This window comes from Coffea arabica, chromosome 2c (genome assembly GCF_036785885.1).
Source record: "Coffea arabica cultivar ET-39 chromosome 2c, Coffea Arabica ET-39 HiFi, whole genome shotgun sequence".
NCBI classification, from domain to species: Eukaryota; Viridiplantae; Streptophyta; class Magnoliopsida; order Gentianales; family Rubiaceae; genus Coffea; species Coffea arabica.
The window spans coordinates 13027533-13049225 of NC_092312.1; the positions used below are offsets into that span (position 1 = coordinate 13027533).

The 21693-nt window shown below is 33.9% G+C and overlaps 2 protein-coding genes across 2 annotated transcripts; both read right to left on the minus strand.

Moving 5' to 3' along the window:
* Positions 1 to 1875: 1875 nt before the first annotated feature.
* LOC113726120 (GDSL esterase/lipase At5g45920) lies at positions 1876 to 6799 on the minus strand. Its single transcript, XM_027249662.2, has 5 exons — positions 6562 to 6799; positions 6236 to 6478; positions 3087 to 3154; positions 2761 to 2925; positions 1876 to 2233 (listed from the first exon to the last, which is right to left on the minus strand). Exons 1-5 carry the CDS (start codon positions 6658 to 6660, stop codon positions 2074 to 2076), a joined length of 735 nt encoding a protein of 244 aa, XP_027105463.1. The 5' UTR covers positions 6661 to 6799; the 3' UTR covers positions 1876 to 2073.
* A 1949-nt stretch (positions 6800 to 8748) lies between these two features.
* On the minus strand, positions 8749 to 13942 carry LOC113726122 (GDSL esterase/lipase At5g45920). Its single transcript, XM_027249663.2, has 5 exons — positions 13714 to 13942; positions 13329 to 13577; positions 9877 to 9944; positions 9546 to 9710; positions 8749 to 9030 (listed from the first exon to the last, which is right to left on the minus strand). The coding sequence occupies exons 1-5, from the start codon at positions 13810 to 13812 to the stop codon at positions 8871 to 8873; spliced, it is 741 nt and encodes a 246-aa protein (XP_027105464.1). The 5' UTR covers positions 13813 to 13942; the 3' UTR covers positions 8749 to 8870.
* Between the last annotated feature and the right edge of the window lie 7751 nt (positions 13943 to 21693).

Sequence of the window (21693 nt, forward strand, 5' to 3'; positions counted from 1 at the left end):
GGTAGTCTATCTCTGCCAAGCGAAGCACCATTTTAAATCTGCACCATGTATAGGTTCAATACTAGTGACGCTAGTCATCTATGCATTAAAAGTGTAGATTTAAAATGGAGAAATTTATATGTTTCGTTAGTGAATGGAGGAAAATGTAAGTTTTCCTTAATGTGATTACGAATTTCAGTTTTTCTTCCATGAAGTTTGTTTTGCATCATTTGCTTCTAATTTATGATGATCATACTCTAGCCTCCTACCATTATTAAAATGCTATATATATAAAAAAAAAAAAAGATGCTTTTATTTGTCTGTCAAGTAACTTGCTAACCGATACAAGCAAGTCCAATGTCTTGATTTATTTGGTGATAAAAATGTCGGTATGCATAAGTGTCCCTGCGTTGATTGCATGTAATTCAATTTGATATCCATTTCTTTGACGTTGAGTCGTTTAGATTTCAGTGAAAGCTTGGTTCAATGCAGTCATTTTGAGTTAATAGTAATAGCTAGCAATAGAGTTCAAAACCCCACGAATGATTGCATGGTTATTTGGTACAATTACCTCAAAATGTTGAAGTGATAAATTCCCATGCACATTCCAGATGGAGTTTTGGTCCAAAATGTGAGTTTGTTGTCTAAGTCATTGACATTAATGCTCGTTATCAAGCCAAACAGGGATTTCTGAAAATTTCAAAGTGCAGTAAGTAACTGTCCAAAATGAAACTTGAGAATTGTGATGTGCAGTAGAAAGAGATAAATAACATTCATTCAAGGGTACGTCCAATATTAATATGGGTTAGCCCCTTTACATGTCTTTATTACTAATTAATCTGATCCATTTCCAAAAACACTAATTTAGTCCCCTAATATTTGACATGCATTAAAAATTCTCATTTTAATATCCTTTGCAAAAAGTTCGCAATTTTCAACTAATCCGGATTAAAATGCCCTCAACCAGTCAAAAATTGATGAGATAAGGGTCCAAATTGGTTTCCATGGTAATTACACAAGGGTGCGAAACTGCGCAGACCTGGATGATTTGGACTGCTTAAAGTCTTGAAAGCAGTTGTTATCCGGAATGCAAAAGAGCCAAAAACTTTTTAAGAGGTGTAAAGTGGAATAAGCATCAACTAATAAACTGCCGCAGATCCTATCTCCTGCATCAAAGCTTGCTCAATGATCCGGAATAGCACTTCTAATTTGAGCTTATCACTAGTATCATATATTTGTCCATGCATTCGGACGTAATGGACTATATATGTCAAATCATCCGAAAGACAAGTGTTCTTTTTGATAGTGCCTGCTAGAAACATGAATATACACATACCACTAGCAGGGTTTTCAGTGCGCGTACGGACGGTTGACTGGACGGATTGATGATATATTAATCGTGGAAAGGTTCCGTTTCTTGGATTCCAACGCCATTTCGATTCAAAAAAATAAAGAAAAAGATCAATGAAACCTGAGGATTACAAAGCAAAACATTTCTTGGATCCAGCAAACACGGTCGAGAAAAAGTGTTTGATATAAAAAGTTGCAGGCTGCTGTCGACTTGGTCGTTGCAATTTGAACATTTCTCAAACCCCAAGTGATTTTTTAATTAAGCAGAGTCATTTTCTTGTAGAAACAACAGTTCTGCTGGATGTGTTTGGATTGCATTTTTCTGAATTTTTTATAAAAAAATTACTGTAACGATTTGATATATGTAAGATAAAAAGGTGATTAGAAAATGCGTTCATGAAATAATACGCAGGAATTTTTTTTTGAAAAATTACAATCTAAACAAACCCAGTGTTCTAGTCTCTAGAGTAGCGTTTTATAATAGTCATACGCGCCTTCTGGATCATATATACGACCTATTGTTGTAAAAATGTTGAGGATCCAAACTGCATAAAACCAAGAATTTGAGGACCACTTTCAAAAGGCAATTTTGAAGATTACCTAAGAACCCCAAAAAAGTACCCACAGTTTGCTACTTGAACATCCTCATGATTATTATAATGTGTATACATTTGGTGCTTAGACATCATACTCTAGATCTGGCATGAGGAAACAAAGGCATAGAAGCAGAAGGCTCTGTTTAATTCAAAATTCAAAAGCTTTAAGAGGATCATTTGGATCAATGTCGGTTATGAGAGGAAGATCAACCAGTAGAGTTTCCAGACTCAGGCCTTCTCCCTTGAGCTTTTCAACGACTTCTTCAAAAACAATCCTATTGCCCCGCTCAGTAAGGTGTAAGCCATCCCTAAAATAAAAATTGCAGCAATCATCACGAATATCAATACCGAATTACCAGTCATATTTAGTCTAAAACCATAAAGCCATCATGAATACAGGTGTTGGATCATATAACTTCATATATTGAAAAGAGGTCTATATCAGCATACAAAAATCTAACATAAATCAGGATAGCATAGATTAAAGACCATTGAAAGGGTCGGCCTGACAACCAAGCCATCATGTTATTCAAATTATCAACAATGATATAGCCTGGATACATTCAGAATACAGAATTTAAACGACGCAGGAAACAAAAACCAAGAAGAGAGAAAAATCCCCGATATCTTCAATCAAAAAGGATGAATGCAAACTAAAATCAGCAGTCTACCTGCCTTTACATGCTATTATGGTTGCATGAGTATTCGGAAATTAGATAGCTAACTATGACTCTGCCACCAGATGGTAACTAAAATTCTTTTACACATATAGTGATGCTGAAGCATGACTAATGGTGAAATAGTTCATAAACTTGGAAATATAATGAAAGAATACCAGAGCAAAGCAGTTTGCCAGCCAGGAAATTGCTGCATTTTGGTCCAGAGATCTATAGCTGGTGCTTCAAATTCGGCTGCAACAGAAAGACAAGCTTTGGCATAACTACCAGCTGCTTCATTTGTCCTCTCCGCCAGGCCCAGCTTGTTCTCACCATATGGATACCTGCATTACGAAATTACAGAATTTCAACTTTTCCAATGCTATCCAATTGAAATGTCAAACAACAACTGAAGTAGTACTACAAGAAAATGGACTGGAAAAAGACGAATGAAGATATGTGTGCACAAATAGACAGCACAATAAATCTCAAGATAGATGCTCACAAGAGTCGTGCTGCTTCATGGATTGGCGGAGGTGTGATTAGCAGAACATGAGTCCGAGGCCATCGTCTCTGAATCAACAAATTCAGATAAGGAACTACTAAGAACCTTGAGATACATACATACATACATACACACATATGCGTGTGTATATATATATGTGTGTGTGTGTTTGTACTAATGCGAAAACCATAGAGCCATCTTTTCAATATTTTAGTGGAATGTGCCTCCCGAATATTCTTCATAAGCTTTTCATAAAGCAAATATAGTAAATCAATAAGAAGAAAAAAATAAAATAAAATTTAGCTGCAAAAATGGCCTCAAGTATGAGCAAGCACCAAAAAACTTTGACTTGTAACATTGCCCTGCAACATTTGCTAGGCTATTAGATAGGCTTTCCTGCAAATTCGGAATAAGATGACATAGAAAGTTGCTAATGCAAGGGACAAAGACTGCAAAAATTTTCTTGATTCATGCAACCAACGTCAAGCTTATTGAAATAAAGGATGCCTCAAGTTCAGTAGCTTGACTAAAGACCCAATGACCCTAACTATTTATGAAAAGCACATTTAACCTCGACTTAATGTTCAATTCAAATTTCATTACGTACCTGAGCTGAATAAAGCATAGCTCACATATTTTTGGTTTGAGAGGCTCCTAATTAATTTTGATCCAACCATATTGTTAGCTTTCTAAAGATCCTTCCAGGTTTTGATGTATACCATGGCAAAAATTATCATTGGATTTAAGGACACGAGATAGCAGACCAATTCAACCAATCTGTTTGTAGGCCGAAGGTGCTCCAATTTGAAGTCAGACTCAACCGAAGAGTTCCAGAAAGTACAGTACACTCGTCTATTTTAAATTCATGATTCTAGAGACACTTGGTTCATGCCAAGGCCAAAAACAAAAGGTAAAAACAATCTTGTCACTAAAAAATTCATAATGCCATCAATGCCGGTTTTGATTCTCAATTTGTCAAAGTTTCCATGCGCATCATGACAAGAGTAGTAGAAGAAGCTAGATGCAGCTCTATTCTTTGATGTGCTATCATGTCAATTCTAGCAAATCCATTAGAAGCACCATGAGTGACGACTAACGATATTATTAAGAGGATGGACTTGTCAAAGGAAACAAAAGTAACCTTACAATGATGCCAACAAAAAAATCTTGACCTCTAAGAAACCTCTAGGATGTGAAAACCTCACACTCTAAGGACATTAATTAATACTCATACAACAAGATCAAAGGCCTCACCTAAAATGAAATGGTCCACAATTTGCAATAATTGGTAGACCCATATACCAACAACAAAACACACGAATTATTGATCTAACAAACAACTACAATTGACATGCTCCTAGTTTGAGATAGCAGATGATCGGTGTTTGTGATGTGATGCAACTAAGGCCCTTCAATCTAATGAAAATGACAGGGCACTCAATGCACTGCATTATTTAACTTTAAAACAGTAAAATCAGTCGAGTGGCAAAGGCCAATAGTGACAACTGGGCCTCATGCATGTATGCTTTCTCTGGCACATGCTCTTTCTTTTAAGGATGCTCCTAGACCCACCAGTCCAATATGACCAATTTGCGGCTTCACGCTTCCTGATTCACTTCTTGATAACCACTCACATAATATCCCCACTTCAATCCAAGCTCTTTATTCAGCAACCAGAATGATATTCTAGCAAATATCAGTCTGGTTGCTGAGTAAACTGAGAAAATAAGCATATAATGAAAGCCTGCCATAAAGGATATTGTCATATCCAAATGAAACCACACAGACACTTACCATACTAGTTCGGAGCTTGAATGTTTAGTGTTATTGGTGGACATCAGTCATATATAATATATATATATATATAAACATTTGCTCATGTGATAAAGATAACAGGTCATAAGATATTTTAAGGCATGGTATGTAATCAAGAGTCAGTTCTGGAAGATTACACATGCTATGCAAAAGAAAACGCAAGAGACTAGGAAAGTAGAAGTGAGCTATGGTTTGGTGGGAGTCAATTAAGATTCTTTTTCATCCGAAGGTTCTAATTATTAAGTTCAAAGAAAAACAATCTCTTAAGACAACTTGACATGATACTCAGTACATGTGATTTCCCTAAGTAGGTGGAGTCAAAAACAAAGATAATTCAGTGCATATATATATATATGTATGTATGTATAGTTTACTTCTCCCCTCTCCCTCATCCCCCAAAAAAAGATCGTACCTCGTAAGCCTCATAGTTTCTGATTGCAAGATGGAGTCGTAACTATTGACCTAAAACAGAGGAACAAAGCTTTAACGCACTTGATGTGGTCATGAAGTTCATCCTTTTGTAGTTACTATTTGCTAGGAAAGACTTATCTGGTTGGATGCAAAATGCTTAATGTGTAGAGCATTTTGGCTCCTCCCATATTAGGATGTGAATGCAGGATCAACCGATACTTATTCAGTTGTTAAATTCTTTTTACTATTATAAAAGATAATTAAAACAATCCAGTTATACTTTCATTCTAAAAAGTTTTAGTTCTTCAATGGGAGTAAATGGACAAAAAATGAATTCAAAAGTGAGAAAACGGAAGGGTTCCCAGTCTCCTCTTCTAACGTTAGAAAGCTCTACAGAAAGGAAACTCTATTCCTATGGAGAAGAGAAAAGCGTCATGAAAATTGACAAAGAAAATGTGTCAGAGTTTGAATTCTCCTTCATACACAAAGAGACACGAATTTGTGCTAACCAAACTGTGCAGAACTCTAAAAACGATTTTTGACATGTTCTATGGGAATGTATACTGACAAATACATATTGTTTCTAGATATTGACATACACTTCAGCATTTTCAACTCCTCCAAACCAATTTATAACTTTTTTTTTTTTTTTGCACTATACCTCAATGAACATTATGTCATCATGGTAATCCTTTTCAAACAAAACTTGCTCTTTTTCCAGCTTAAAAATGGACAGTAACACCATGTGGGGGGAGAGAGAGAGAGAGAGAGGTAGAGAGAGGCAGTAACATTCTCTTTAAAAGAATAGCTTCAAATCCCCATACCATAATATCAAGAATCATGATAAGATACAATCCCTCATCTGCATGTGTGTGTGTGTGTGTGTGTGTGGGAGAAAGAGATATAGTCCAGCTAGGCAGTACCTTCAAAAAGGAAACGATGGAGCGAAGATTCTGCTTATACTCATCAACAGGTACGTGTTGGAAGGCAGCATGTCGATCAGGAAGGGAAGCATCATTTGCACCAAAGAACACCGTTACAGCCAAGGGTGCCTCTGCTTCCCCGACGCCACTGTCAGCCGCCGGTGCCGGAGGAAACACCTTGTCTATCACCTTCAAAGCCCACCTTGTATTGTACCCACCAAACCCTCTTACCACCACGTCTACCTGTATATCATTCAAGTAGTGTACTAGTAGCATTAGCAGTCTAGCACCTCAATTTGTTAATTGTATTTGTAAGTATATTGTACCCTTCGAGAAAAATGGTTGGTAAGAGAAGCACCCCATCCTCCGCCAGCAAAAGAGGATTCAGTGATCGAGTCACCAAAAAGATAAATCTTTGGTCTCATTTCTGTCAGAATCTTTGTAACAGCCTGAGAAGAATATATGCCGGAGAAATTTGAACTAATGGGAATTAATGGTAACAAACACAAACTCAGTGCTCGTTTGCTCGTATAGCGAGAAAATGAGATCTAATAACTATTAATTGAGTAATATATAAAATTTAATAAATTTAAAAAATTAAAATACATAAAAGGAGAGATTTTTATGAATTTTTTATTATATGTTTTAATTCTCTATTATATATTAATTTTTTGAAATTGTTGTATTTAATTTTTATTTAATTAATAGTTATTGAATTTTAAAAAAATAAAAAAAAATAATATTTATATAAAAAAAACTATAATATAATAAAAAATGAGATAGAGGGTGACGCAGAAGGAAGGTAAGATAGAAGATCCGTTAAGAAGAGAAAGCTGCTGTGCTGGGCTGGCTGCTACTAAAGAGTTGATATTTAGCACACGCAAGGACGAGAGACGGAGACAGTTCCAGTGTGATCGCGGTCAATTGTGGTTCCATCGGCAATGCACAAGGCGTCCACGTTCTAATGACTCCGTTGTCTTTTATGGAATGGATGTTGGTGAGTAATTAATGGCTGTCACTGCTCATTAGGGGGCTGCTGATCTGATACTTCGGAGATATAATTTTCATGCTGGAGCAATTTTTATTCAAATACAAATTATTCTCAATCAATCAACCTCATGTATTTTCATTGATTTTGTTGCAGCCTATTGTCTACTGATTACTCTTTTTCTTCTTTTTTCACATTAATGCAGCAACAAGATTTTTTCTCTCATTTCCCCTCCCATTCTCACCTTCGAATCTATTTACATCTTTCCTATTTTACAATTTCTTTTCATTTTCTTGAAACCTTTGCAAAGTGTGGTTCAAGACCTTTTGTATAATATTTTTCTCTGCATCGCTCTTGCTATTTGTCCATCACTATCAATAAGTTTTCTCTCTCTTTTTCTTTTCTTTTTTGGTTTTGTTCCATTATGTTTTCTATCAAATAATCTTTGCTTATAGGTTTTTGGAATGATCATAAATTTTGATTGAATTTGGGATGCAATTTTGTTGCAATTATAGTGAGATTCAGGTTCTCATCTTTTGAGTAATTTTTGTTGCAATTATAGCACTATTGTACAGTTTTTGTTTTATTTTCTTTTTTCAATTCAATCCCATACTAACAAATTATAGATTCTATATAGAGTTTCTTTTAGCTTTTGTATTACTATGAATTTGGGTTCAATTATAGATCATGAGCAAGTCTTGTGGTTTGTTGCTTGCATAGGAGTAAATTTGGAGTTGTTCAATTATTATATAAAACTTAACTTCAACATGTGTCCGTATTTATTAATAACTAGATTAAAGTAATTTTAAATTGCATTATGCTCTACATCCCATAAATATTGAAGGAAAAGTGTGTCTACATTTTTTTCAGATTATTTTCGTATGGATTGTTAGTTGTTTGAGTTAAATTATGTTGTCATTGCAAAAATAATTTTTAAATATAACTTTGAAAATATAAAAAAGAGCATTTTAAAGCAAAAAAAAAATTACAATATAAGAAAAGATTATGTTAAAAAACTCAAAACCAAATCAGTGAGTTGCGAAAATAATTGATAAATAAATTAAAGAAAAAAAAAGGAGAAGGCAAACTAGTCAATTAATTAGAGAAAAAGAAGTGATTAGTGGACAATGAATCCAACAAAATCATTGAGAATATATGGAGTTGACTAGTCAAAGGTAACGTTGGTGTTTGAATAAAACTTAATCTGGTAGAAAGATTATGGCTCTGGCAATATCACCAGCCTACTCACTAGTATAAGTATAGGTGTTAATTTTTTGGAAAATTAAAATTAAAAAGCAAAGAATGGATAAATATAAAGAAAGGTAACATTTGTTAAGCGTATAAATTTGTATAAGGGATATAGGCATCTCCCGGATAAAACCATTTATTGGGGCAAGAAAATTATGGATCCAAATATATCAATCGAATTAGTGTAAAACCAAGAATTTGAGGACCACTTTCGAAGGCAATTGTTAAGATTATCAAAATAGTTACGAACAATTTACTAGCTAGTTGAACTTCCTCATGATCATGATAAAGAGTATAATATTTATGAAGATATTATGCATATGTTTGTTGCTTTAGACCTCATACTCTATAACTAGCATGATGAAATAAAACGCACAGGGGCAGAAGGTTCTGCCCAATTCAAGTTTCAAAAGCTTTAAGGGGATCATTTGGATCAATGTCTGTAAAGAGCGGAAAGTCAGCTGGCAGAGTTTCCAGCCTCAAGCCTTGTTCCTCGAACTTTGCAACGACTTCTTCAAAAACAATCCTGTTGCCCCGCTCAGTAAGGTGTAAACCATCACTGAAATCAAAGTTTAAGGGGGAAAAAAAAAACGGTTATTGTGACAATTACTGCCGAATCACCTGTCATATTTAGTCTAATACAGAGGTTGGATAATATAAAAAAGAACACTAATTTCATAGTATTGCAAAGAAGTTTGTTTGTATCAGCATACAAGAAAATGTAACAAAAAGTTTCAGGGAAGCATTCCTAACAACTATCGTATCAAAATAATTCAAAGTATATCAATAATCTGGCCTGGCTTTTCAGAATAGAGGATTTGGATGAACGACTATCTACAAGAGAAAAATCCCAAACTACCATCAAGAGGAAAATCAGGGATGTCTTCGATCGAACGGGACGAATGCAAATTAAAGCAAGTAGTTTACCTGCTGTTGTGATTGCATTAGTATTTCGAAAGTAAACCCACAACTATGATTTATCCGCAAGATGGAAATATAGAATTCTTTTACACCTTTGAAGCATGACTCAAGATAAAATTGTTCATGACAATTGGAAATGAAATGAAAGAATACCATAGGAAAGCAGTTTGCCAGCCAGGAATTTGCTGCATTTTGGTCCAAAGATCTATAGCTGGTGTTTGACATTCGGATGCAACAGAAACACAAGCTATGGCATAACTGCCAGCCGCTTCATTTGTCCTCTCGGGCAAGCCCAGCTTGATCTCACCATATGGGTTCCTGCATTTTTAACGAACTTAAAGAATTTCGAGCTTCTCCAATTCTATCTATTTGTTATGTCAAACAACATTCAAGGATATAGTATAAGAAAATAAATTCAAAAAAGATGAATGAACATTCGTGTACACAAATAAACAACACAATGGAGCTCAAGATAGATGCTCACAATAGGCGTGCAGCTTCATCAATGGGTGGAGGTGTGATCAGCACAACATGAGTCTTAGGCCATCGTCTCTGAATCAACATATTCAGAGAAGTAACTAATAAGAGCCTCAAGATACAAGGAAAAAAAAAACATATTAATGCAAAAACATAGAGCCATGTTTTCTGTATTTTCCTGGAAAAATGCCTTCCTAAAGTTTTGCATAGCTTTTCATATAGAGAGTTTTTGTAAATCAGACAAGAAAGAACACAATTTATCTGAAAAATCACATAAAATAGAGTTCTCCTGCAACATTTCCAAGCTATTAGACAGGTTTTCCTCCGTATTTGGAAATAAGACAGTATAGAAATTGCTAATGCAAGGGAGAAAGAGTGCAAAAGTGTTCAGTAGCTTTACCAAAGATCAATAACCCTATTTTTGAAAAGTTCAGTCAACCTTGACTTAAGTTCAAACTTCATCACCTAGATAGCAGAACGAATAATAGCTCGCTTATTTTTGGCTTGAGATGATTACACAAATTACTTGGGCTACCATTTAATTTCTCTTCAACTGTGTCGTTAGCTTTCTGAAGATCCTTTAACATCTTGGTGTATAATAGACAAACGTTATCCACTTGGAAACGACACAAGAGACAACAGACCAATTCAACTATCTGTTCTCGAGCCGAAGTTGCTCCATTTGGAAGCTAGGCTTTACTTTTCATGTTAGACTTGACTCAACTGAAGACTTCCAAAAAGTAGAGGACACTTGCCTAAAAGGAGTGATAACTTTTGGGATTCATGATTCTAGAGACACTCCATTCTTGCCAAGGTCAAAAATAAAAGGTAAAGAATATTGTCGCTTGAAAATTTTTTCTGCCTATCATGCCCATTGATTCTTAATTCGCCAAAGTTCTCATGCACATCATGACAATGGTAGAAGAAGATAGATGCAACTGTGTTCTTTGATTTGCTATCATGTCAAGTCTAGCAAATCAACTAGAAGCACCAAGGGTAATGATATTATTAAGAGGATGGACTGGTCAAAGGAAACAAAAGTAACCTTACTCAATGCCATTAAAAAAATCTTGCATTATTGGCCAACATTGAAGACATCTAATAAACCTATAGTATGTGAAACCTCGCATACTTAGGACTTCTATTAGGACTCCTAAGACAAGATCAAGGGCCTAAACTAAAAGGCATTGGCCCACAACTCAGAATAATTGATAGATCCATCTACCAACATTAAAAAGATAGAATGATTGATCTAACAAACAATTGCAATTAACATACTCCTGACTGGAGAGAGCAGGTGATCAGTGTTTGTGATGCAAAATGCAACTAAGGCATTGCCTCTCAATGCCGGATGAAAGTAAAGGCTAACGAAAATGACAGGGCACTCCATGCACTGCATTATTTAAATACAATTTAGTAGTAAAATCATTCCAGTGGCAAACACCAATAGTGACCACTGGGCCTTATGCATTTATACTTTTTTGGCACCAGCTCTTTCTTTAAAAGATCTTCCTAGACCCACAGTCCAATAACAGCACGTTGTGGCTTCACGCTTCCTGATTCACTTCTTGATAACTACTCACGTAATATCCCCACTTCAATGAAAGCTCATCATTCAAAGAGTTGATATTTTATGTTTAAGCAAACACGAGTCTAGTTGCTGAATATACTTAGAATAGAAGCATATACTGAAAGCCTGTAATGAGGAAGGAGAATATTGTTATATGCAAAAGAACCATACAGATACTTTCCATAATCGTTCAAAGCCTGAATACTTATTGTTATTGGTGGACACCAGGAATATAATATAAACCAAGATATTAAGATAAAGATAACTGGTCCACTTCTGATACATATGTAATTAAGATATTTTCTTAAATATGGAAACCAAGATATTTGAAAAAAAAAAAAAAGAAGAAGAAGAAGATATTTTAAGGCATGATAATCAAGAGTCCGTTCTGGAAACTACACATGCTATGCAAAAGAAAAAGCAAAAGACTAGGAGAGTAAAACGAAACCTGGGCTATGGTTCAATTGGAGTTGATTGAGATTCTTTTTGGTTCCGAAGGTTCAAATTATTCAGTTCAAAGACCAAAAAAAACTCTTAAGACAACTTGACATGATACTAAGTATTGTTTGGTTTCCTAAGTTGGTGGAGCCAACACAAAAAGTTAGTCAGTGCATAAAGTTCATTTTCCTCCCACATAGTGTAAGCCTCATAGTTTCTGATTGCAAGCGGAGTACGTGGTAAGAATTGGCCTAAAACACAGGAACAAAGCTTTTATCCACTTAATCTAAGAACGACGATTATTCTTGGTTGATTATTATTTCATGAGAACATTTTATGTGGTTGGATGCAAATTGCTTAATTTGGAGCATTTTAAATTGTCATGTCAGGTTGTCAATGCAGGCTTTTAAACTTTTTTTTTTTTGAACTATTGTAAAAGATAATTAAAACAATCCAGCTACCTAGAAAGAATAAACTCTTAAACTTTCATGCTAATAAGTTTTAGTTCTTCAGTGGAAGTAAATGGACAAAAAATGAAATTGAAATTTGGAAAGTGAGTAAATGGAAGGGTACCTAGTCTCCTTTACTGGGATTAGAAAGATCTATATAAAAGAAACTCTATTCCTACGGAGAGGATAAAAACTTGACGAGAATTGACAAAGAAAAACTCTACAAACAATTTTTGTGAAGTTTTATCTGTCCTTTACGAACTGGTACTTAAAAAAATTTCAAATTGCTTCTAGATATTGATATAAAACATATTTCATTATACCTTAATGAACATTAATACAATATGGTCATCTTTTTCATACGAAATTCATATTTTTCCAGCTTAGAATACATACTAACACAAGAGACAAGATAACTAGATAGCTATTCTTTTGGACTAATGGTATCATGACTGTGTGTAGTTGGTGTATTTGCTATAGGAATTTGTTTATCAACATACCAACAAAGGACGTTGAATATTGTTGGTGTTTTCCAATTCTTGTTGAACAACAACAATACTCTCTTATTGCTTATATAATGCTATAACAAACACATCAATTGTATACAGCCGGACCAACCTGTAATTGTACCTACCCTAGTCTTTCTATGGAGTATTATTTTTCCTTCACAGCTTTCTTCATCAAGAAAAGGAAAATGAACATGTGCCAGATGCATCATAGCACAGGAAATTTAAGTCCAAACCACAGTACCATCCCCCAACTAATCTTCAGCAAAGATCATCAGACAAAATCAAGACTGACTTTTGAAGAATAGCTACAAATCCCCACAGTATCAAGGAATCATGATATGATTCTCTCTCATCTGCATGTGTGCGTGTGCGTGTATGAGTTTGGAGAGAGATATGGTCCAGCTAGGTGCACGTGTACTGGTTCCCGATTTGTTTTTGGATTTTGGGGGGGGGGGGGGGGGGGGAGGGTGGTCGTGCTTGGTTGGGGAAGTACCTTGAAAAAGGAAAAGATGGAGCGAAGATTCTGCTTATACTCATCAACAGGCACGTGTTGGAAGGCACCATATTGATCAGGAAGACAAGCATCATTTGCACCAAAGAACACCGTCACAGCCAATGGTGCCTCTGCCTCTGCTTCGTCGCCGCCACTGCCAGCCGCCGATGCCGGAGGAAACGCCTTGTCTATCACCTTCAAAGCCCACCTCGTATTGTACCCACTAAACCCTCTCAACACCACATCAACCTGTTGTGCGTATACAACATTCAAGTGGTAGAGTATAAGCAGTTTAGCATTAGCACCTCATTTTGTTATTGATTTTGGTCAAGATAATTAATTATGTAAGGATATTACATATGTGTACAAGAAAAACGAAGCTAACCCTGCGAGAAAAATGATTGGTAAGAGCAGCACCCCATCCACCTTCAGCAAAAGAGTATTCAGTGATGGAGTCACCAAAAAGATATATCTTTGGTCTCATGTTTTTTTGAGATTGAAGGTTGTAAATGCTTGAGAAGTGATGGGAATTAATGGTGTAACAGGTGACAGGAAGGGGATGCTTGAGAATTAAAGCGTAGATAGGCAGAAAGCTGCTTCGTTGGGCTAACTGCTACCAAAACACTGTATATTTTACACGCACACGCGTACTGCGGAGAGAGGCAGAGACAGCTATGGCGTGTTTAAATCGGACACGGCCCAAACGGTTGTCAAGAAAATTATTCGACCAATTTTGTGTAAAATACATAAGAAGTGATTTTATATGTATAAGAAGTGATTTTATATGTATACGGTGTAATTTATTTTCAATAATATGTAATTATAGAATAAAATTTTATAGGTCCCACGTATAGTGTGAAAAATGATGTACAATATACAATTTGGTTCTTTTTTTTTTTTTTGCCAAATCTTGATCATGAACATTCAGGAGAATCAGGACCCCTCATCCGTTTAAATCACAGACAAGCGTGGTTCGACTCTTCGCAGCTACAAAGACTTTTAAGTGTTTTTGTTGTAGAGAGGGAGATCAAGGATTCAACCTTTATCTTCCATCATCTACCACTAATATGTGATTTTTTCAAATTCAAACAGGTGTATAAAACACCCATTTTGTTGGATGGTATTTTAAATTCCGCTAGTTGGATCCTCCCTTAGATAGATTAACGTAGGAGTAGGATTCCGATGACAGTTCAATTTAGGGTTCTGATAGTAGTCCGTTGATTCCCCTACCAATTGGGTCCTCTCTTAGATAGGTTACTATAAGAATAGGGTTTAATGATGGTTCGTCGCTGTTGATTTTCCTTGATCCAATTGGACTCCCCCTCGATAGGTTAGTGTGGGAGTACAAGTAGCGTGAAAGTTCGACCAACTATGTATGAAGTATGAACAAGGCATTTTTTTTTCCTTTTTTTTTATAAAAAAAAAAAGGCTACTTCGTCTTAAGTGCCTAATATTTTTTTTTTTTTTGTATAAAACTACGGGCAATGAATTGAATTTGAATTAACCTGAATTCCCTCACCAGACGCTACCAGCTCACTTCACATTGAGAAACCATCAGATGGTGTCACATGCGCTCAACATCCTATAGTTTTTCTGGTATGAAATATGACCATTAGTAAATAAAATTGAATTAATCAGTCAAATGGTGTCACACATATTCAATTTGACTTTTAGTTTGTATCGTCTGATCCAGATTAGAGTCTTGATTTATACTTTCTTTGATAACATCGAAAAAATCTCATGTTACATCACTAACTTTGATTTGACTTTGAAAGGATGTCTTCTGTTGTTGGGTTGGCTATTAAACTCTTTGTATCAAATGTTGATTTTTTAGCACATACTAATCCAATTGTTTCTCATTTCGATCACTGTGCTTGATCTATTGTATAGTGAAGGTCTTCGTCTTATCTTTCAACAATATCAGTAGGTGGTGCAATGGCTTAGCATTGAACAATTCTAATTATCTCAAATAAAATTTAGTGTGAAAGTAAAAACAGTTACGGAATATTTAGATCGCAAAGTATATCTAAGTTTTTTAGTTTTCTTCAAAAAATTTATTCAAAACTTGTTCATGAACTTGTCTTTTACTGTCTTATGTTTCAGGCCAATGATATTGGAACTTCAAAAAAACCCTCCAAACACTCCATTCTTTTTCTTTTTTTTGGCTAATGAAATCACACAAAAACCTTTAAAATATTCTAGGAGACAAAAATTGCTCTTTATGCATTACCCGTCACTATTCCTATTTTGTCTCTTCAATTTTTTCCCATTTCGTTGCTCTTACATCAGCCTAAACTTGTTGTATAATTGATAATGGAGAAAATTTCAATTGTTATGATTCTATAAATACCGTGCGGGTATTAATCGTTTTAGTAGTTCTTGAACAAAGTGCTATGGTTTGAAATTGTCTATCGTTTTGGATTTGTTCTTTTTTCTTTAGGTGGAGCTTTATAAATTTAACCAATGCTATAGTTTTTCATCTTTTATATTTTAAGCTTTAACCATTTGAAGTGAAAGGTCTCCACAAAATAAAATAATGTAGAATGATCATTTACTGTGCCTCGGGGTAATTTGGTATTGAAATTGTTAAAAATTTTAAATTATGAATTTTTATGTCATTTTCAATGATAATAATGAGTAAGGATGGAATCCCAAGAGTTTTGTTGGAGGTTACAACAGCGCTGGCCATGTTTCGCTATTTACTGCTGGAAGCTATGAATTGATTCTTTCCTTCAGTTCATGAATGCACGTGTTGGTCGAACCAATGTAAAGGTGCATTGATTGACCCTGGTTCCAACTTATCTTTTCTTTCTTTTCTTTAGGTAAGCCTGGTTCCAACTTTACAGATTACCACATGATTTTCTTACTATTTTAAAATGTTTACACAGCCCTCTTCTAATTTCAAATAAAGTAGATTGCAAATATTCTCCATAAAACCTTTAATTAAAATACCAGTAATACACTTATTTAAGCACTAAATCGAATAATAGTTTGACCACTTTAAAGAAAATTATAAGAAGATTATGTGCATAAATGTAAAAATCACACAAGGTATATTGAATATTTATGAAAATTATAGAGGGATTAACCGAATATTATGATTACATCACACATATTTCTAGAGCGCTTTTGGTTCAATTGACATAATTGTTAGTACTTTCCATTCATCTTTCACTTTTCATAATTATGAAGATATTTTCATATCTTAAGGAGGTCGTATGATAATGTGAAAAATCACGATATTATTATATGAGCGATATGATACAGTCATTCTTTTTCACGATCAAGTCTACAGAAGTTTTTACAAATGTGTGTCGAAAAATTCGTTAATATATAAACCTAATAAGTAATAAGTATGGATTAATTTTTCTCATATTATGGGTAGGAAAAGTGTATGTGATCTGAACCGAAGCATCGAAGAGGTGAGTGCGAGGAGGGTCGCGGAGGATTTAGATGCTTGATGCATGATTTTCGAAATAAATCTCCATTTTTTTTTTACACAAGTGGACATATACCAAAAGTTTTATTAATTAAAAAATATAATTGTTATGATTATGCTTCAATTGTGTGCATTCATATTTGGTTACGGTTTCTATTAACTAGCTAGGCAATTAATTGGGTAGTAACAAAAAATTGAAAGGGCATAAGGGAGTAGGAAAAATCTTTCTTCACCGTCATGTAGACTGCAGAGCATATGTAACATGCAATACCTTCTCAAAAACCCGCGAAATTACAGGTGCCCCTTCAAGATTTTTAGAATTTTTTTGATGTAATAGGTACGTACTTAGATTTATGAAATTCTTATGGTTTCAGTATTAGTCGCTCAGGTGGAAATTGCAAAGCTTTACCAAAGCAAAGAAAATCAGTAAACTATTCTTTCGTTCAATCTTCCTGTGTCTACTAGAACGACGGAATGCACATTCTTTGCAATCAAATTCATTAAGACTTCGTGGCGAAACAAAAATGGAGATGACTTTTTGCATGATAAGTTATGGAGAAAAAAATTTGCTAGAAGTATTGATACAGATTCTATTATTGATGCTTTTAAATCTAAGAAAGGATGACAAGCACAATTTAGAACGCCTAGATTAGATAGATTGCAGCAAGTTGATACCTATTCTTTTGGATATAAATTTTTTTTTTATTTTGAATATTATGCTATAATAGATTAACCTTTTGAGAATTTGTAACCCGGCCCATCGATTACATAATATGCTTTATACTAAATTCTTCAATAAGTGACTGTCATTTCATTAGATACCATTCTTAAATGCCCAACAAATGTCCAGATCTTAGTTGGGCAGGTCTTCTCAAAGGGAGAACCAATTAATATCTAGTGCTTGATATGGGGAAGTACGAGTGTATTTGGATAGAAAGGAGTTCATTTGGAACAATATTCTTTTAAATAATGTAGCAATTTTTTGTGACATAATATATTTGTGGTATAGATTTAATTGAAAAATAAAAAGGTTGTTAGAAATATAAAATAAATTTTGACAAATAACAATCTATCCAAACAAATTGAGTGTCTATCTACTATAAAATGAGACTCAGTGATTTTAATTATTATGCTATGCTAGTTCACAACATGACATGTACATATAAATTTGTATTACAGTAAAATCTCTATACATTTATACTCAATAAATTAATAACCTCTATTGAATAATAATTTTTTGGTCCCGACTTGGGCTAGCGAACTAAATTAATAATTTGATAAAATAATAAGATAACAAAAAATTTTTTGAAAATCTTACATAACTCTTTGGTCCCATGTTATTATAAATTAATAATTCACTAAAATTAATATCATATTTTCCTATGAGAAACCCATTGTTGCAATTATTTTTTACTGCAATTAAATTATACACTCCTAATATTAATATATTAATATTTTTCATGCAATTAAATAATACGCTCCTAATCTTGTGCATAGGAATGCACCACACAATTAAATATTTAATGAAAACAAAAACAAGGTCACTTATAGAATAACTAATTATGTTCTAAACATAATTTTAACCTATTACAAATTAATTTTAGTTTGGTTCGAAAGATCAAAAGATGAATAGAAGAAGATGTAAGTAGAAGATTTAAATATAACGGTCATGAATTGGTACTCCAACATTTGAGGGATGAGATGTTATATTAACACAGTTAGTGAAATTTTTTAAGTTTAACAGTACTGACTTTTTTTCTTTTGTAACTTATATTGAGATCTTAGAATTTAAGGACTAATGGTAGAGGTAGTCATGATGATAATAGTACTAATTTGAGATATAGGAATATGAAAGTTTTAAAATAGTAGAGATGAGGGTTGAAAGTGGGTTTGAGATTTTGTGCATATTTTATATATATATTTTTTAGAATTTTATAAGAAGGTAAAATGACCTTCACAATTTCATGAGGGCAATTTGGGTTATTCATTCAAAATTTTGACCATTGAATAGTTTTTGTTACCCAGGTGGTAAATTCAAGGGAGGTATGTGTAATTTTTAAAACTTTAGGGTACTAAGTAAAATTATTAAAAACCTCAAGGTAGGTTTCTGAAATTATCCCTTTATGAATACCTTTTAGATGAAAAGTTATAGTTTAACAATAAGAAATGTAAGAAGACTTTGTGTTTGTTTATTATAAGAAAAGTTTCTTATCATTTATATACATCATATTGTTAATATGATTTATTGTATATATTTAATAAAGTAGAAGTGGGCATCTATCATTTAATATTCCTAAATGATAAAAATAATATCAGTTACTTACATACTTACATTGAAAACATTAATAGAATTAAATTATACATGCAAATTAGATAGATATGGATTGGTTTATATTCCTTAGATTTTTAGCCTTCTTCTATTAATAGAATTATTCATATTTTTATAAAATAGAAGAAAAGTTTAGTTGATTATATGAGTGTTTCTTTGAATTGTCAGTCCATTCTAAAAATTAATAAATTGTTAATTTATCAATTAATTAATACCTCTTTAAATTAATAGAATTTATATGGTCCTAATATTATTAATTTATAGAGGTTTTACTGTAATTGCATGCTACTCTCATTGTATATAAAAATCAATATTCAATCCATAATTGTGTATCCAATGTCATTTCAATTTTGATGGTAAATGTGCTCATTACTTTTTTGCAAACATACTTTCAAGTGTGTACTAGGATGTATAAATAAACCGTCGTCACGATCACCTTATATGTATGAAGGAGAATAAAAGAGTTACAATGAGTCAAAGAGACCTTGATATATTAGTTAAAGATAAGATTCCAAAATTTAAAGATTTTGGTTAAAATCTTTATTGCCCTTTTCTACTTCTTAATTTCCAGCCATGCAAGTTCAACTAGTTAACAGTAAATTACTTTGAAGGTTCTTGAACTATTTCCATGTATTCAATTTAGTCCTCAAATTATCAACACAAATTTTTTAAAGGCTCAAAATCATTTTAGAATTCAAATTGTGGCCTTGGCATTAATCCAAAGTTTAACAATCAAGTCTCGTCCCAATATTCTTTTACAAATACCGAAGAACTTCCAAAATTTTAAAGTCAAGACATCATAGATATGACTAGGGGTGGCAATTCCTGACACGACCCGAAAACACGACACGAACCTAATACGAAATTAATGGGTTTGGGTTGAGGTTTCGGGAGTTCGGGTCAGAATCGGGTCGAACCCGATGAACCCGAAAAAAAAAAAGGTCAATTTCAGGTCAACCCGTGGTGACCTGATATGACCCGATGTGACCCGTTTACGAATTAAAACTAATTTAATAAACATTAAAATTATTTTATCTAACTAAACTAAATCATTCTTTTTTTCCAAAGACATTAATTACTTAGTCCTAAATGAATTTATTTAACTTGTGTGAAGTTAAAATTATTATATTTGGACAAATAATATATTATGTTATTTTTTACTTTTATGCTGTTTTAATTTATTTTATATTTGGTTTGGGATAAAACACTTTTATGGTGTTTAATTTATTTTAGATTTGGTTTGAAATTATTTATTTAAATTTTTATTACTTGATGATGTAATTAATTTTGTGAAAAATTGATTTTATTAGAAATTACAGTGATAAATTAATAAATTAAAATTAAGTTTCGGGTCATTTCGGGTCGACCCGCCAACCCGAAATTTTCGGGTTCGTGTCAGGTACCCTGACCCGTTTCGGGTTGGCGGGTCGGGTTCGGGTCAGCAGGTTTCTTATTATACTTAAGCCTCAACCCGACCCGCCAACCCGAATCCGACCCGATTGCCACCCCTAGATATGACCAGTAAGGCGGCAACCAATATACTGATTTAACGTTCACATCATGATGCTAAGGTGATATGATTTTGGTGTACACAGGCTTGTAACTCATATATCATTTGAAGCAAGGCTTTAATATACCTTTATGATGCGATGTGGGTGTAGTAATTTGGAATCATTACATAGTTACTTAAGTGCATTACGTTGACATCTTATTGCATTTAGATTCCATACTTCATGACAGGTGCCGAACCTGTGCAATAATAAATACCTACTCGAGAAAAATACAGATTTTGTATATAGCGGTGAGTAGGGTCGAATCCACAGGGACTGGGGATAATTCGTTTCTTCTAGAGTCCAAAGTATGGGGGGTTTTGGATTAAATGCTAACTAAATAAATTAACTGCAGAAAATAATTAATTAAAAGAAATGATTGGGGAAACTCTAGCCAAGGGTACACATCAGAAATGGTTCATGCACTGATCATTGATGCAGAAATAATTCCAACATTTAGCAGTAGATTAGTTATAGTTGTCATGCACGCGATAAACAACCAACCCTTCCTTAATTTCTCGATAGCTAAGGTACGACCGTTAGCTATTTCTCTAACCCAAAAATAACCCTAGGTACGACCGTAAGATTTAATTTCTAGATTGCATTAATAATTAGAAAGGCCCAATCCTAACCAACAAACACGCTACGAGGGTTTGTTTAAATTAGATCATATGCTCCCCTGACATAAACCCAATTACGCCAGTTGCTACTGAGGTAGAGATAACGAACAATTACGGATTCAATTACCCCTATTTAGCAAAAATAGCCTATATGAATAATTAATTATTGCGCACTAATCAATCATACACAAGGCCATAGCAATTAAAATCAAGGAACATATAAATACCAATAAATGAAGAAAATAATTAAAACAGATTCGATCTCACAGTAATTGTCGAACCAAATCGTCAGTTGTCCCCTTGACTAGAAAAGCTTAACCACGCCTCATGAGAAAATCTCCCCGTTGGGGAATATTGTCGAACACCTGGCGTGTGTCAGAGGCCAGTCTAAGGAAAGAAAGAAAAGAAACTAAAACTAAACTAAAAC